Source organism: Canis aureus, chromosome 2 (genome assembly GCF_053574225.1).
Source record: "Canis aureus isolate CA01 chromosome 2, VMU_Caureus_v.1.0, whole genome shotgun sequence".
NCBI lineage: Eukaryota > Metazoa > Chordata > Mammalia > Carnivora > Canidae > Canis > Canis aureus.
This window is the reverse complement of record NC_135612.1, coordinates 39,187,813-39,205,894: the sequence shown is the minus strand read 5'-3', so window position 1 is coordinate 39,205,894 and position 18,082 is coordinate 39,187,813. Positions and strand designations below refer to the sequence as shown.

The 18,082-nt window shown below is 47.5% G+C and overlaps 1 protein-coding gene across 5 annotated transcripts in view; it reads right to left on the bottom strand.

Annotated features, from left to right (window-relative positions):
- The window catches only part of APBA2 (amyloid beta precursor protein binding family A member 2), a 239,136-nt gene that overhangs the window by 48,314 nt on the left and 172,740 nt on the right, over positions 1-18,082 (bottom strand). For 2 of the 5 annotated variants that reach the window (XM_077869094.1, XM_077869087.1), the window contains one exon: positions 12,429-13,433. In XM_077869094.1, coding sequence (XP_077725220.1) covers positions 12,429-13,394 — 966 coding nt within the window. In that variant the 5' untranslated portion in view covers positions 13,395-13,433. Of the gene's footprint in view, positions 1-12,428; positions 13,434-18,082 lie in introns of those variants that run through there. The other 3 variants (XM_077869077.1, XM_077869058.1, XM_077869067.1) reach the window with 2 other exon arrangements.

The window sequence follows — 18,082 nt, the reverse complement described above, 5'->3', positions numbered from 1 at the left end:
GCCCCATGCTCCCATTCTGCAAAAGCTAGCTTGACATCTGAGGAAGGAAACAAAGGTGCATAAGTCAAAAGGAAATCAAATGAGCAATACTAAGTCAATGTTGGAATTCTATATTGGACTTCTACTCATCTAAACAGACCACTGTTCCCTACATGGAACTGCCATGACCACGTTCCTCTCACACCAGGACTTCTATGTTTCAGTCATTATTATTAGTCCTAAGTAATAAACGACTAGGCCTGCAAACACTAAAACAGACTAAAACAAAGTCTTATGATTCATAATTTGAAAAATAAGTTTAACCAGCTAATTTGGAAAGAGTATTCCAATGACCCACCCAGTTAACGTCTACTAAATCTACCTGCTCAACTTCTGTGATTATACAACATAGAATATTCGGTTTTCCTAACACTGAGGATAAGGAGGGAGAAGAGAACTAGCTGTTATTCTTTTTAAGATTTTTGTTTATTATTTGAGAGAGAGAGAGAGAAGGAGAGATTGTGCAAAAGTAGGGAGAAGGGCAGAGGGACAAGCAGACTCCTCACTGAGCAAGGAGCCTGACACGGGGCTTGATCTCAAGACCCCAAGATTGTGACCTGAGCTGAAATCAAGAGTCAGATGTTCATCCACTGAGCCACCCAGATGCCCCAGAACTAGCTGTTATTTTAATGATTTATTTGAATGATATCAACAAAGTAGGACCTCAATTATCTTACTTAAAAATGATCAGACCCACTGCCTTGTGGCCACACATATCATTGTCCACAGGCCCAAATGAATGAGGTCAGTTCATCTTGACTGCAACTACGCCAAACTGGTTTTAATTGGCCCAAAATGTGTGTGTGTGTGTGTGTGTGTGTGTGTGTGTGCGCGCGCACGTATGTTTGTCTGATACTGGTTACATGGTTTCAGATTGGCTCAACTTAGTTTTAGATGATTCAAATTGGCTCAAGCTAATAAATGAGCCAAGAGCCTTTCTTCCCTTTTTTTTCTTTTTTCTTTTCTTTCTTTCTTTCTTTCTTTCTTTCTTTCTTTCTTTCTTTCTTTCTTCTTTTCTTTCTTTCTTTCTTTCTTTCTTTCTTTCTTCTTTCTTTCTTTTTCTTTCCTTCTTTTCTTTTTTTTCTTTCCTTCTTTATTTTTTTATTGTGGTAAATATACATAAAATAAAATTTATCATTTCAGTCATTTTTAAGTGGACAGTTAAAGTGGCATGAAATGCACTGACACTGTTGTGCAACCATTATCACCACCCATCCACAGAACTTTTCATCTTCTCTAACAGAAACTCTGCACCCATTAAACATGAACTTCCCATTGCCCCTCTCCAGCCTCTGGGAGCCATCATCCACTCTGTGTCTCTATGAATTTGATTACTCTGGGAACCTCACATACGTGGAATCATACAGGATTTGTCTTTTTTGTGACTGGCTCATTTCACTAAGTGTAGTATCCTCAAGGTCCGTCCATGTCGCAGCAGGTGCAGGATTCCCTTCCCTTTTCTGGCTGAATAATATTCCACTGCATATAAAGGTCTTTTTTTTTAACTTTATAAAAAGATTCCATTTATTTATTTGAGAGATAGAGACAGTGGGGGGGTTGGAGGGAGGGGGCAGAGGCAGAGGGGGATGGAGACTTCCCCACTGAGCAGGAAGCCTGATGTGGGGCTCAATTCTAAGACCCTGGGATCATGACCTGAGCTGAAGGCAGATGCTTAACCAACTGAGCCAACCAGGTGCCCTAAGTCTTTTCTTTTGTACTTTATCACAACTATGGTTCTTTGGGTTGTTAATTCATTATGTTTCATTCTTCTTGGCATTTAAAAGAGAGTTGGAGGGTAGCCTGGGTGGCTCAGCGGTTTGGCGCCACCTTCTGCTCAGGGCCTGATCCTGGGGACCCGGGATCGAGTTCTACGTTGGGCTCCCTACATGGAGCCTGCTTGTCCCTCTGCCTGTGTCTCTGCCTCTCTCTCTCTCTCTTTCATGAATAAATAAATATTTTTTCTTTAAAAAAAAACAAGAATAATGAATCCAGTCAATTGAAACCCACTAAATACATATAAAAAAAGAGTTGGGGATTAAATATTAATGAGATATTAGGCAAGAAAAACCTTGGGCAGCAATTTCATGCCACAACATCTCCCATAATTGCAAATTTGATGCAGCAAAAAGAGCCCTGATCTGCCATTGGTTTTGTTTTCTGGAGCAGGTTTTGAGGACTGATGAGTGGCTAGATCACTCCTCTTCTCTTAAAGATTAACATTCTTATTTCTCAAAGTAACTAATATGCTACCTTTATATACTTGGGTTCCAAGAAGGGATGGAAGGAAGGAGGAAAGGGAGGGAGAAAGGGAGGGAGGGAGGGGGAGGGGACAGATTATGAGAAGGAGGAGCTTCTATTTTCAATAGACCAGGAAAAAGAGGAAGCAGGGGCACCTGGGTGGTTCAGTCAGTTGAGCATCCAACTCTTGATTTTGGCTCAGGTCGTGATCTCAGGGTTGTGAGTTAAGCCCCACATCAGGCTCCATGCTCTGTGGAGAGTATGCTTAGGATTCTCTCTCTTCCTCTGCCCCTCTGTACCCACCAGCTTTCTTTCTCTAAGGTAAATAAATTGAGAGAGAAGAGAAGAGGAGAGGAGAGGAGAGAAGAGAAGAGGAGAGGAGAGAAAAAAGAAAGTAGCAGCAGGAGTGGTCCCAAGATCCCAGAAGCACCCAGGCACCTGGCCTGAGTGTGGCATAGTCCAGGTCTAAGCTTGTCTGCTGAAGACAGTGGGGCAGTTGAGTCTGTGTCAGTGTGCATAATGGTCAAAGTCAGCAGACCCAGGGGTGCTGGGAAGGAAAGTTAGGAACAGCTGTCTCCTCTCTGGCACCAAGGGCTGATCTGAAGGGAAGCAAGAGCCTCAAAGGCTGGGTGGGGAGTGTTAGGGTAGGGGTCAGGCTGCATCAGAAATCAGAGTGGGCAAACAGGTCTCAGAGGCAGAATGAGAGGCCACTTGCAAGTGTCCAGGCCAGTGAAGAGGAGGGCTGACCAGAGAGGATGAATGAGCAACCTCCCCAAACAGCAACACCCCTCCAACCTTTATAACATGCCCAAGCTTCTCTCCTGAGCAACAACCCTCATCCAGAGTCAAGTTCAGGTTCACTGACCTGTATGGCCTGTGTGCTCTCACAGCAGGGTAAGGTGGCCAACTCTGGGGACAGATCCTGCAGTGCATCAGCACCCAAGACACTACATGGCCATCTCAGTCAATGTATCTTAAAAGGAGACGGGAACCAGACAGATGCAGGCCTGGACCACATGCTCCCTGTTGAAACCAGAGGAGCCAAACAATGAGATTCTGTAAGCACAGTTCCAAATATCCTTCAGCCCTAACAGTTTGGGCCTTGGCTTGGAGAGATGCCGGCTTCTCTGCTATGAAGGCTGATGGTGGAATGAGCAAACAGATCTGGACCTGACAGGGTCTGGGGAGTCCATCCACATCCCTGGAGGCGCCATGCTGCCCCACACCTTTCTCGAAGTTTCTAAGATGTGCTCAGGCTTCCTGAATTGCCTGTGGTGTTAGCCATATAGGGTTGGGAGGTATTCTCTATTTGCCTCCTGTTATCACAGTCCCATGACGCTTTAAGTAATGGATTAGCCTTGGCTGCAATCAAAATGCTTTGGGTTGACAACTCCATGACTGCCACTCCCACACTGTCACACCTTGGGAGAGGGCACCATGTGTGACATCACACATCTCTGAGTCTTGTGTTCAGCAAAGTGGCCTTTCTTCCTGAACAGAAGATGTTTCTAAAAATTATTCCATGGAGCCTTGCACTTCCTAGGGACTGTCATGTGACTCAGCAGTTTTGTCAGCAGGCTGTGTAGTTGCAAGCCCCTGGAATATGTGAGGGACCGTGGGAGGTGCTGCAGGGGCTGAGGCGGGGAGCTGCCTGTGGGCCAACTCCCTGCCTCAGTCCCCTTCCCACCCACTCCTCCCATTCCCCAGACCTGCTCCAGACATACACACTGCAGGCTACTCAGGTCGATTCAAGATCCACACGTGCTGGGCATCCTCTCCCTGCTGGCACCTCCTCAGGCCCCTCCCTTCTTGTCCTTATAGACACGGCTCATTTACTGGCTTCGGTTCCCAAATGTGAACCTCTGCCCTCATAATCCATCAGAGTTGCAGGGGGCTCCCCAGCATGATCTCTCCTAAGAGGTTCCTCCCTCTTCCAGCCCCCATCACAATGCCAGCCCCCACGCACCTCCACCTTCAGCATCACCTGGTTAGTTTGCTTCCCAAGTCTCCCCCCCCGCCCTCCGTGAAGTCCCACAGCTTCTTGGCTTCTCACCTCTGCTGCAGTCAGTCCCTCTCCTAACCACCTGGCCCCATCTGGGCTGGGGAGTCTCTATCTCCCTCTAGAACAAGGCTTGCAATGTGGGCTTATGTCACTTTTAATCTTTGTATCCCCAGTACCTAGCACATCACAGGTGCCAATATGCAAGGGCTTCTGGGGAAGGAATGCAGATGCCAGCAGCCCAGGGAATCTGGGAAGCCTGGTGGAGACACTTGGCTTTGAAGGAGAGCGGGACTTATGTGCAGATACTCCAGGTTAAGGAGAGTGCCTCAGACAGCCACTTGGAATTAGTGAGAGATGGTGGTCCAGAGCCCAGCTCATCTGCCCAGAAAGTGGAGTTCTCTGTTAATTTCCTATTAGGAATGTGGTGTGGGGAAATGAGGGCAACCCTTGGAGATGTGTAGGTGTCACTCTGTTCCCCAAAATCAGACTCCAGAGCAGAAAGAAACTGAGGATGTCCCCAGGTGGGCACGTGAGAACTGCCTACTCCTGACGTCTCTGCAGAAGACAGGGCCCACCTGAGGAAGGCCTGCAGAGAGGGGAGAGCCCAAGGACACCTCTGTCAGCCAGGTACCTCTGTCCTGCCAGGTATTACCCTGACCATATACATATCCCACCTGTCTGCGGTGTCCCTGGCCAGTCCTGGTCCTCCTCCCACCTTGCCTCATAGTGTTGGCTTCAGCCCTCCTGTGATGGCACTCCAGAAGGCAGTGATGCCCACCTGCTTAGAGATGTGCCCAGTCCTGCACAGCTTGGCCCTGGACCCAAACTGTTTGCAGAGCCTCACCCAACTACCTCCCACCACATCCTGAAAGAGGCTCCCCTGGACTTGAAATTATCGCTATCACCATCCAGGGGGGTGCTCCACACCCCTCATATCCACTGCAGACTCTGATCCATACCAACTCTGCTCCCCGCAGCCCCAGGGTATACATAGTTGGTGCATGTAATGCGTCCAGAATGTTCCAGAACTGGAAGCTAGGGCAGCAGGATGAGGTCCAGGCTTCCTGGCTCTGGCATCTACTCTCTTTACCACTGCACCTTACTCTGTCATCAAGGGCTAGAGGCGGGAACATTTCTTTCTAGATTATTGCTAGTGGAAGGGCTCTACACAATTTTCTTGGACAATAAAACAGTATTTTAGAGACCCTGGCTTTAATGAGATTTTAAAATCACCTAAGCAATCCCAGATTCCTGATAAATAAGCTGCTCTGTGACAACAACAGCCACCTCTGGTCACATGTCCTCAAGAGGCTTCATAAAAATCAAATAAGGCCATTGTGCTGACTTAACAAATAGGCCCAGAGATAGCAAGTTTGGAAACCTAAGCAGATCAACGCCAAGACCATACCAGCCTGTTATTTGTTCCTCAGGGTGGCCCCAGGAACTAGTTATGGCAGGTGCCACAGCTACCCATCATCCAGAGGAGCAGAGGAGGCTGGAGAGGGGCACAGGAGCCCCCAGGACTCTCCCGTGCCACTTCCTCATGTGCACAAGAAAGACATGACCCGAAGCTATGGGTGGGAAGAGGAGCAGGGGTGCCTTCAGAATCGGGGGGCAGGGCTGTGGGAAGAAAGAGGCCACCTACACTACATAGAAGCACAGGGGGGTAGGGGAGGACCTTCCCCGACTGGGCCATGCCTTTGTCTCCCCAAGAATTCCTGCCCTCAGAGCCTGCCCCCAGGTTTTCTCCAGCTCTGTTTCACTTATGGCAAGCTTTGGAGGGAATGCTCCCTCCAGGGCACAGTGCAATCACCAGATCCCTTTGAGCACCTGCTGCCCCATAGCATGCCAAGATAGGTTACCCGGGAGCCAATAATCCTGGGATACCCCTTTGAGCCCCTCAGGGCATGGTACCCTTTACTGCAAAACAGGTGCCCATACCAACTTCCTATGCCCTATGCCGCTGAACAGGGCACGCATGAGAAGCACCAGCCCAGAGGAAGTGCCCACAGCACCACTGTCCACCCTACCCCCAGGCAGGCTGAGGTCACCCATGTACTTAGCATCTTCCCTCTGTATTTGGTACCAGCATTCCTACCACAATCTCAAAAAGTCCTTCAAAAAGCCAGCCTCAACTGAATGCCAAAGCACAGCAAAGCCATCCCCACAGGAGCAATGATAAACACTTGTACATCTGATGTGGTCTCGAAGCTCTGCATCACGCCTCAATTTAACTGTTGTATTAAGCTGGCTATGATGTATTGATTTTCCTTTTTTTTCTATTGTCAGAGGGTTCTTTTCAGAAAGCGCTGGCTGGACCAGTGATAAACAGAAATCTTGAAAATCCCCAAAAATCCAAACATGCATTTAGAGTGCAATCCCAGCATGCAAGGCGATTCTGGGCAGTTGCCACAGAAATCAAACCCTTTGAACTAGATGGTCATTGAAGTCCTGATGTGCACCCAGCCCACAGAGGACACAGAACAGGACAGGGAATGCCTGCAGCTCAAGACATCTCTCAGAGCCCAAAGGAGGAAGTCTATTAAGGGGGGAGTCTCAGGCACAGAGCAGATATTTTCAGAGTACCTCTTCTCTAGCTAGATGTCCCAAGGTAACACATGAAAAAGATGGGATTCCAAAAGAATCAGTCCAAATCGAACCCAGTCCTCATCAAACCCAGATGCACTACGCATCACCCAGAGACTGCAAGAACCCGTCACTTCAGATTAGGTTTGGATGGAATGCTCCAAATGAGGCAGCTGAGGCTTACGTGGGAAAAGCACCACACCCGTGGTCACACAGCTTGAAGATCTGAAGATCCATAGATCTGAAGATCTGAAGATCCATAGATCTGAAGATCTATGGAACTATGATCTTTGGTGCCAAATATGCTCTTATAGGAACATGGAGGAGCAGCCCCAGGAGAGCACTGATCAGCAAGCCCCTCTTCATAGGCAGTGTGTGGATGCCTTGCCAAATTCCCAAAGCTCATTCCTGGGCTGTGAGACCAGAGTCCTCCCTCTACTCAACAGAGACAGGTGCAGAAATGGCAATTCAGTCTGGTTATTCAATACTAACTAGGCTGGATGCAGCTCACGTATTCTTTAATCATTATTTCATAATTATATATATATAATATATATATAAATATATCAATATTTCATATCAACCTGGATAAAAAAAGCTGGATAAAATTAAGGAAAGTAGTTCACAGATAATCTCTATTTGACTACTTTGATCTGTAGCCTGAGACCTCATGAAGCCAGGATGTTAGGACAATTTTACAGACCAAAGGTTTTGAGGACTCTGGGTACCTCACTGGTATCATGACACACATATCATGAACCATGGAGCACATCAGGCCTTGCAGCTACCCAGTAAATAAGGACACAATGGGAGAGATACTGCTGTCGGGGAGGAATACTGCCCAATTCATCCACACTGCCTCATTCACCAGCAGGCGGACTCAAACACCCCTGCCACAGAAGTCAGCATTAGCTCTTCTAGAAAGAAGCCCTTCAAGAGATGCATGGTGCAGTGGTGAGAGGCATGAATCTTGGTGCAACACAGACTGTTTACCCCTCCAGCTGTTTGACCATGGGTGTGGTGCTTTTCCCACGTAAGCCTCAACTGTCTCATCTGTAAAATGGGAATAATCCTAGTTCCTATCTCTTCCAACTGTTCTAGGATTCACTTAGATTGGACACAGGAAGCCCTGGGCACAGTGCTGGCTTGCAACCACCAAACAGCAGCCTCACCTCCATCATCACCTGGGATTTCCCACAAATAGCAAAGCAAGAAACATGAACTCCTCAGAAGCCAAGGGTCCCTATGGCAACAGAGGTGACACCTTTTCTATCATCAGCATTTTGGGTTGATGTTGAACCATCCTGGAATAGAGCCATGAAGGGAGAGATCTAGGGAAGTCTGGCTCCCCGTCCCCTAGGATGGGCAACTATGGTCAGTATTTTTCTGACAGGCTCTGCATGGAGAGAAAAGGGTCTAATAATCAAGTTTTTTTGGGAAACACTGGCCAAGCAGGGCTGGAGGTATCTTGATTAGCACTGAGTCTGGGACTTCGCACATCACACATACAATCAAGGAGCAAATCTCTGAGATGGGAAACCTCTGCAGTAAAGTTTCTCAAACTCATCTGTCAACCAGATGCAGTCAATGCTCCTTGTCTGTGAGAGTTATATTCCATAAGCCTTCTGTGAACTCCCCGTGTGTGAGTACTGACCCACCTCCTAGGAGAAAGAACCCGGATGTGGTTCCTGTAAAATCTGTGGTCATCATTTTTGTTGATCAATCAATACATAACCGTGTTTTATGTGTTTCTATTTAGACACCTTATTTAGTGTGTATTCCCACAAATAATCATATCTAGTATTTCTTTATAATAAAACAAGTCGATAGGAGTCTAACATTTCCCTGACCTTGGATAATGAGACCATAAATTTCTTTTGCTCTCAGCCTCATCACAGTGCCTTCCTTATGCTCTTTTGATTAGTGGGTCATCTCACGAATTCACAAAGTTAGCCCCTTTCCCAATGCTTCCTCATATACTATACATATTACTTTAGCACTTTGCAGAGCAACCTTGTGTACAGATTGGCATATTCTCTCTTCCTCTTTCTGGCTGTGCCATATTGTTGACTCATGGCCAACAGCTCCATAACTCACACCTACAGAAAATATCTAACACAACGTATCCATAATGCACATCACAGCTTTCTCATGCTTAGAAACATCAGACAGCACACCACCACTGCACTTGGGGGTTATTTTACCATCCCACAAAAAAAGCACAAAAATGCAAAAAAAAAAAAAAAAGATCACAAAAAAGATCATGAAAAGGACACCTGTTTGCAGTGTGAGATCTGCAACAAGAAGGCAGTGTCTCCTTGTTCAAACTCAACTGGGATCATGCACGTGTTTCTGCCTCTCTGTGCATGGCCCACGAATGCTTGCAAAGGTGCCACAAGTATTGATTTTAAGCTTACCCATAAATGTTAGTGAGTAGGCTGATTCACAGATAATGGAATCCATGAATGACTAGGACCAGCCAGGCTGTGTTTACAGAACACATCTAACAGGATGCTTTGGGAAATGCTATCAGGTAGTTTGCCTCTTTGATTTGAAAATTCAGTGACAGAATCAGGCACTGCAAGATTTTGGGGGTTTTTTTGCTTCTGCTTTCCAAATTCCCCTCAACAAACCTGCACTGCTTTGAAATAGTTCTTTCTTCTCTAGGAACACTCAACACAAATCTCTGTTCCCCACAATTCCATTCTGTCTTGAAAACAACTTGAGCCTATCTCCTCTGGGTTCTCTCACATCCTGCCCTCCCCATCCCACCTCCACCTCCTAGTGCAGACCTCTTGGTCTCACCAGGATCACACAGGTGAGAGGTCCACCTGCAAACTGGAGCCTTTTCCAAAGGAGACACACCAAAGGAAACATCTGTAGCAATTAAGTAGCATCTGGAGCATACAAAGTGCTCCTAGGAAATAGAAAAGCATCCAGATACCACAAGATAAACAGCACACATCAAGCAATTCATAGAAAAGGAGAAACAAGTAGGCAACAAACTTGGGGAGATGTTCAACGTTCATGTCCACTATGGGAATTTATTTTCACATAATAAACCAGAAGAAGGGAAAATTGTAAGAGATGTCTATGCCAGTTTGACTGGTAAAAGACAATGCCACCTTCAACTGGCAGGCTCAGTGTCAGGGTATGTGGGGATGAATGAATTAGATGTCACGTGGCCTGAATGGAACATTCAAAGGTCAGTAAAAATGATTCCAAAAACTACATGGCAACACAGAGAAACATTTGCAATATGTCATGTTCTAAAAGGTGGATGGCAAAATTACATCTGGACTTCAATGACAGCCACATACATTATTCATGTTCAATGCTAGAGTCTGAAGAGGAACACAGAAAAACCAAGAGCTCATCTGCTAGGGCGGTAGGAGACATGGTGGATACTTTCTCCATATTCCCATTTCTAATTCCATTGTAATACTGTTGTCCATGCAAGGACAAAATAAAATGCTAGGCAATACTGTTCAAAGAGGCCATGACGTAACTTCTCCAGCTTTAAAATGAGTGTCAGAGGGACGCCTGGGTGGCTCAGTGGTTGAGCGTCGGCCTTTGCCTCAGGTTGTGATCCTCAGGGTCCTGGGATCGAGTCCCATATCGGGGTCCCTGCATGGAGCCTGCTTCTCCCTCTGCCTGTCTCTCTCCCTCCCTCTCTCTCTCTCTCTCTGTGTGTGTGTCTCTCATGAATAAATAAATAAAATCTTAAAAAAAAAAAAAAAGATGATCCTATCACAGTGGCTCTTTTGGTCCAATTTCAAAGGGTTCCTCATCTGGAGAATGGGTCACTTGGATTTTTGAGATGTAAAGACCTAAGTCACATTCATTCAGACAGGGCACAGCACCTCAGGAGTCCTCGGGCCCCGTTTTCATCCATGACCCTTATTGGCCCTGAGCTGGGAACCACCAGGCTTTCCCCTTGATGGAATTCATTTGTGAGAATGAATGAGAGAGGAAACCAAAAAAAAGCTCTGCGATGATTAACCAGTGTGAAGGAGCTTTTCCAGTGTCTGGGATAAGAGTGTTAGCTTCAAGGAGACACTGTATTTAGGAAGAGAAGTACCCTGCTCTTCCAATCAGTGCCACGTCTCTGAGGAAGGGCGCCCCTGTGGGGTCTTCATGGCTTGGGCTACCCCACCTCCACCACCTCCACAGCCCTTTGAAACCAGCACCACCACCCGTGCATTCATCCTTTAGTCTCTCCAACCCAAAGTCTGCATCTGTTCTCAAATTAGCATCTAGAGGTTCCAAGAAAGTGCAAAAACAGCAAAGCATCTGACATTGTCCACTCCCTGTCATGCTCTAAAGGTAATGTCCTCTTGACAAGAACTTTGTCAGGGAAGTCATTTGTGCAAGGCAGAATATGTGCACCCGCCCTATGCAGCCCACACCTGTCCCTGGGGTGCCATAGCCACTGTTAGGCCATGAGTTCAACTCCACCAGAGTGAAGTGGACCAGCAGTGTTTTGGCCTAAAGCTCAGACCTTAGGCCCAGAGCCACCTGCCCTTGGCGGGGGAGCTCCCCACGTCCACTGGTTCAACAGCAGTCTCTCTACAGCCTCAAACCCCTGGTGTGTGCACAACTGCCCTGAATGACAGAAACACCCTGAAAGTGAAGTCAACTTATATTTAAAAACCTTTAAAAAGAACAAAAGGCATCAACACGCAAGTGCTAGAAATCTAGCAGCAAGCAAATATGACTTATAACTCAAAGACATGTTCTTAGCATATGTATATCTGTTTTAAACTCATGGCCTCTTCTCGGTGGGGGGGGGGATAATAATTAAGGCTTTGAAAAATATAAAAGCATTTTGTTCTCATGCCCATGGCATTGGCCAAATAGAAGTTACTTTACACAAGTGTAACAATCACATCTTCTTTATGTATTCACAGAGGGGTGTTATTCTTTTCTTTTCTTTTCTTTTCTTTTGAAAAGCAGCTTTTCAAATATAGCTATTAGAATACATGTTCACTTCGATATAATTAAAAGAAAATATAGTTATGCTTAAATCCATTGGCCTCATTAACATGCATTTTTCTCCAACACTTTGTCAAACCTTCAAATAATTATTTTCAGAATAGTTATTTACAGCTAATTGCACAGAATGCCAAGCCCCCAAGCTTTCAGAAAAGTGTCACCAGGATACAATGGCCCCTGTGAAATGTGCTTAAGTCGCTCTCCCTTGTCACTGGGGCATCGAACCACTGTCTGCAGACTGCACAAGCCAGCCATTCCACATCCTTGCCAATGTCCTGTTGGCCTGAAGAGACCAGTTTGTGGGGGGATGGTACTTGCACAGACCATCCAAACCAGGAACAGATCCCAGGCAAGTGGGCTAGAAACCAAATCTCTATTAGGTGGGAGGGAGGTGTCTTCTGGATGGCACTAGAACATCCATACACCTGCTATGTAACTAACTGAACGAATGAGGAACTACATGAGCATTTCAACTATGGGCTTTGGCATCCATGTGGGTGACACCAGAGCATCCTTTGCTCTCCGGACCCCTCCACCTCCTCTTCCCTGGGGACAGCCAGAGTCCTACCTGCTCTTGGGGCCACTTTGCCCTCTCCTCTGGAGTCCTGGACTTGGTCTTGAAGCCTCTCTGGGGGTCTCCGGAGTGCTTGGCCTCAGGAGGGAGGTTCAGTGACTTGGGCCTTCCCTCGTGTCTGCTAGGGCCATGGCTGGCCTCGCAGGGTGGGCAGGTTTCTGTAGAGCCCCCGGGGCCCGGCTCAGGCCCCCGCACCAGTGTGTGTTCAGGGCTGGCCTCACCGGCACTGGTGATGCTGGTCATGCTCAGGCTCATTTTGATCTCAGCCACAATCTGGTCGATGTCCTCCTCCTGATCCTCCAGGTCCCCGTCCCCACGCCTTGGGCGATAGGGGGAGGCACCACCCGCATTCCCGTTGGCCTCCGTGGGGTAGTAGTCCTGGTAGCCCTCTTCACTGGGACAGTAGTGGACGCCTTCTTCCTGGTCCTGGGCCTCTAGGGCGGAGGCCTCCTCCTCCGGGACGGGGAGGTGGCCATCCCGGTAGTCTGGGCTGCCTCCGTCCGCGGGGCCGTGGGGGTGGGGGCCCGCTGAGTCTGTCCACTCCTCCACCGCCTCCTGGCACTCGTCCGTCTCCAGGTGGCGGGGGCCGTGGGCCAGGTAGCCCTCCCCGTTGCAGTCCATGCCCTCCAGGTAGCTGTCATCCTCGGGGCAGTAGCGGATGTAGTAGGTGATGCCCTCCTCCTCCTCGGGGAGGCCCTCGTCGTAGTCCTCCTCCTCGGAGGTGTTGTTCACGTAGTCGGAGCTGGAGTCCCCATCGGGGCTGTGGTCGTGACAGCCCTGGTCCGGGGGCGCGGGGCTCTCGGGCCGCAGGGCGGCCAGCTCCAGGCGCTCGGGCACGTACTCCTCGGGGGGCAGCTCCGCCTCCCCGCCGCCGGGCTCGGGGCCGTGGGGAGCAGGGCCCGGCCTCGCCCGCTGCTCCAGCGTGCCGCTCGCCGTGCTCTGGCGCTTCCGGCTGGCCATGGCGATGCTCACGCGGCCATCGTCACCCCCGGGCAGCCGCTGTGGGGAGGAACGTGGGAGAGGACAGTCAGAACCCCACCGAGCACAGCCGCCCCGGCCCGCTGTGGCCACCACGCTCGTCCTCGCACAGCCCAGCAGCAGGGCAGACGGCAGCTGCCGCGCACTCCCGGCCAGAGCCCCGCGCCCACGTCACGCGGAAGGGCGCCGAGGGGCCGGAGGCCAGGCACCTGCCGTTCACCCGGAGGGGAGGGCGCCTCCCTCCCTGCATCCCACCGGCTCACTCAGGACTTCCCAAAAATGCACACGGTGGGCCGCCGGGGGGGCTCAGCGGCTGCGCGTCTGCCTTCCGCTCGGGTCATGCTCCCAGGGTCCCGGGATCGAGTCTCGCACCGGGCTCCCTGCAGGGAGCCTGCTTCTCCCTCTGCCTGTGCCTCTGCCTCTCTCTGGGTCTCTCATGAATGAATAAATAAATCTTTCAAAAAGAATTGCTTGCCCAGCTTAGGTAGCCAAGGTGACAAGACACAGAGTCATCAGATCAAGTCATTTGCTCCCAAAAAGAAAAAGAGAAGCTTGCATTCGGAAGACATGATGAGGTCTGATGAGGAGGGATCCTACCTCTCAAGTCTAAATCTGCTGTTCTTCAAAGGTACCCTCATATTCCCTCCTTGGCACACAGAGGCCTCTCCTTCCTCCTCCTGCTCAGACAGCATCCCCCAGTGTCCAGAAGTGCTGGGAACTGTCCAGGCCAACTGCACAGGGACACTGAACCCCAAACCCTGGCCTCATGCATGTAGCAGCAGCAGGGGGAGAGCCCAGAAGAGGGTGACCCTGCAGGGAGGACAGCACTGCCCAGCCACGGAGAGAAGGGGAACCCACAGGAGGGGGCCGAGGGTGGGTCATGGTTACTGCAGGGCGCCTCAAAGGTCCTATGTATCCAAACCAAGGAGGTCCTTGTCCTACCACCCAGGACTCTGCATTTCATCTCATGAACCCTGCAGAGTCATCAGGCAACTTTCAACAGGTGCATGACATGCGGGATTTCTCTTTTAGCCTCACTTCTCTGAGCCCGGCATAGAAGAGACACTAGGGATCAGAAAGCTGTGGAAGGGAGACCACTGACAAGTCGATTCCCATGCTCTAGGGCAAGCAAGGGGCTAACATCAGGGGAAAGGCACAGAGGATATTCAAACAGATGGTTAATGCTTTATTTCTTCAACTGAGTACTTCTCAAGATGTTTGCTTTATTCCTTAAATTGTGCTTTTACATTACATATGCCTTGTTTTTGTTTGCATCATAGTTCATTTAAAAAAAATTTTTTAAGATTTATTTGACAGAAAGAGCATGTGCACACAAGTGGGGGAAGGGGCAGAGGGAGAAGGAGAAGCAGACCACCCCTCCCTACCCCCACTGAGTAGGGAGCCCAACACAGGGCCCAATCCCAGGACCCCAATATCGTGACCTGAGCCAAAGGCTGATGCTTAACCAACTGAGCCACCAGGTACCCCACAGTTCATATATTTTTAAATAAATAAATAAATAAATAAATAAATAAATAAATAAATAAATTTATTCAAGATTCATTTCTTCCCATGTCCAGAGAGAAGAAATGAGAGCCTGTACCCATGAAAATGATTACAATGGTAAGTTTCATGATATGTAGTTTTTATCACAATTTTAAAACTTTTTTTTTTTTTTTTTTTTTTTTTAAGAAATGTGAGCTTAAACTAAACCAGTGGAAAGGAGAGAGAAGACATGACTCAGGGAATATTTGGGCAGCAGAAGCAATGGGATCTGGAATCAGCAGGAATAGAGAATAAAGAATGGAGACAGGGGCTCTCATAGCACTTCTGGCTCAGGCTCGAGCTTGCTGGGCTATACATTCTCTTTCTTCTACTTTACCTCCCAGAAAAGTCCTAAACCAAAGACCCTTTGCATTCTGTATTTCCCAGGGCACCCACACAGTATTTTGCTTGTGTAGAGCCTAAGACACGTTTTGCTATGACACTGGGTTTATCAGATGGCCAGTCACAACATGATGACAATAACATGGATCAGTCCCTGACCTTCTAAATAAGCAGGCTATCATGTAAGGCAATCCCAGCCAAAAATCTCAGTGGAATACTGGGGAAACTTTGACTCGATAATTCTCAAGTTCATTTGGAATAATAAACATGTGAAAATAGCTGAGAAAGACCTAAAAATGTGAGTAATGAAAAGAACATTACTCTGAAGTCACAGTAATTAAAATGGCCTGGTATCATGACTGGACAAACAGCAATGGTATAGACTAGAAAGCCCCGGAACAGATCTACATTTATACAGTTTTATCTATAAAATGTAGTTTGCCTGGGACTGAGGAGTTTCTTCCCAAGACACAGAGCTTCCAGTGCTAAAACCAGAATAGGTGGTCACCCTAAGGCAGGTGGGGAAAAAAGATTCTATTCAGTGGCAGGCATGGGGATTCTAAATTTTGGTGATTTTATTTTTTTTAAGATCTTATTTATTCATGAGAGACACACAGAGAAAGGCAGAGACAGAGGCAGAGGGAGAAGCAGGCTCCCTGTGGGGAGCCTGATGTAGGACTCCATCCCAGGACCCCGGGATCATACCCTGAGCCAAAGGCAGATATGGTCAACTGCTAAGCCACCCAGGCATCCCAAACTTTGGTGGTTTTTAAACTTTGCTGCACGTTGGAATCACCTGGAAGATCTTTACAAGTGCTGATGTCTGGCATTCCAAGTTCATTGGTATGAGGTATGACCTGGCATCAAGATTTTTAACATGTAGCAAAATTTGAACCCCACCGGGATAACCATTTCAGAGAAAACAATGCTGCTTCCTATGTTATAGGTACATACTTTTCAGATGGAGTAAATTTTTAAATGTAAAGAATCAAGGTTTCCAGATGATGGCTAGGTTTGCTGGCTTCAAGGGGAAATGGCCCCTCCTATGGGAAATCTAGAAATCAAGGTGCCAGAGAGGGAGTGCAGCTCACAGACACAAGGCAGGTCAGAGGAAGCACTTGTGTCCTGTGGCTTTAAAAGGTGTGGACATCTTCCCTTGAAGCAGCAGATTCAGCAGAGGACAGCCCACTTTTGTCCAGACTTTGAAAATCTCAGAGGAGTCTCCCTTCTCACATGTCAACCACAAGGTCTAGATGGTCAACCTAATTACTGCCAACTCACGAGAAAAATCATCCTCCCCCTGTACCTCTAGCCCCCTAAAATGAGAAATTTTTGTATGTACAACACTGGGCCTTTTCACCCAAGAAATATCTTCCCATTTATTCAAGTCTTAAATATTTCTCAACAGCATTGCAGTATTCTTCATAGTTAGTTTATTCTTAAATTATATATATTTTGTGTGTGTGGCTGTGTGTCTCCCAGTATATATTTACCTGGCTATTGTTAGTACATAGAAAAAAAATCTATACTGATATTGTAAAAGTCCATTTGTAAATTCTAATAATTTTCAGTTGGTAAATTTTACTCTTCTCATTTCCAGCATTTGATCACCTTGTCTGGCTGCACTGCTCTGGACTTGCACTACACAGCTAAGGGATGAAACAGGCATCCTTGACTTATTCCTAATTGCAATGAAAACTTCTTTACTTCTTAATAGGGCTGATCCAGGGTGAAGCATGGATGGCACTTACCTCACTCACACAATTTAATAGAGCACCAAAAACCTCAGGAATTAAAACAGAGAATTTTTTTTTTTAAGAGAGAAGCAGGAGGGGCAGACGCAGAGGGAGAGAGAGAATCCTAAGCAGGTTCCATGCCCAGCACAGAGCCCAACATGGGGCTCGATCTCACGACCCCAAGATCGTGACCTGAGACAAAAGCAAGAGTCAGATGCTTAACTGACTGAGCCACCCAGGTGCCCCCCACAGTGAATATTTTAATGCAATACTTTAAAAATAAAAATTAATGTAAGAATAGATGATAAATAAAATATTGAAGTTTTAAATAAAGATGAGATCAGTATTACTGATTTTTCTTTCTGTCTCAGCTTCCCATAGGGCTCTGGCAGGACATTGTAAATGATGTTTTGTTTTAAGTTTTCACCATTAAATACCATGCTAGTTGTTGGCTCTTCTAGAGCTTAGTAGTATGGACCTTCTAATCTGGTTCTCTTTTCCATAGATACAGATGGAAAGGGACCCACGGCAGAACCCTAGACAGCAGGCAGCCGTATCTTTGAAGGTTTGCAGAATTACATTTCACCTTGGGTATAAGAAAAAGAAACCTCCTATTAAAGATGAAGACAGAAGGTCCTGTTTAAATTCAGACCTCCATTTACGGTCAGACCTCGGGCAAGATATTTAACAGAGGGATGGCCTTCTGCCCTTGGTAAATTGGAAATGATAGCACCTGCCTTCAGGGCTTGACGTGGGTTAAATAGGAGAATAACCCACACAGGCCTCAACTCTGTAATGGTTGTCTCTTTATACTATATACATGGAGTCCAGGAAATTTTTAAATGAAATCTGAAGGCAGAGAATGCTTGACTAGGTGCACGTCCTAGATGCAGAGCCTATGCTCCCTTGGATGGGAACTTGCCAACATAGGTAGATGGGCACCACTACTGTCAGGTGACAGTGACCTTGGCCAGGGACATATAATGTGCATCTCTGCGATGGGATACAGGTGCATCCAGGTGGACTGCTGTAAAGGGAGTGGTCTTG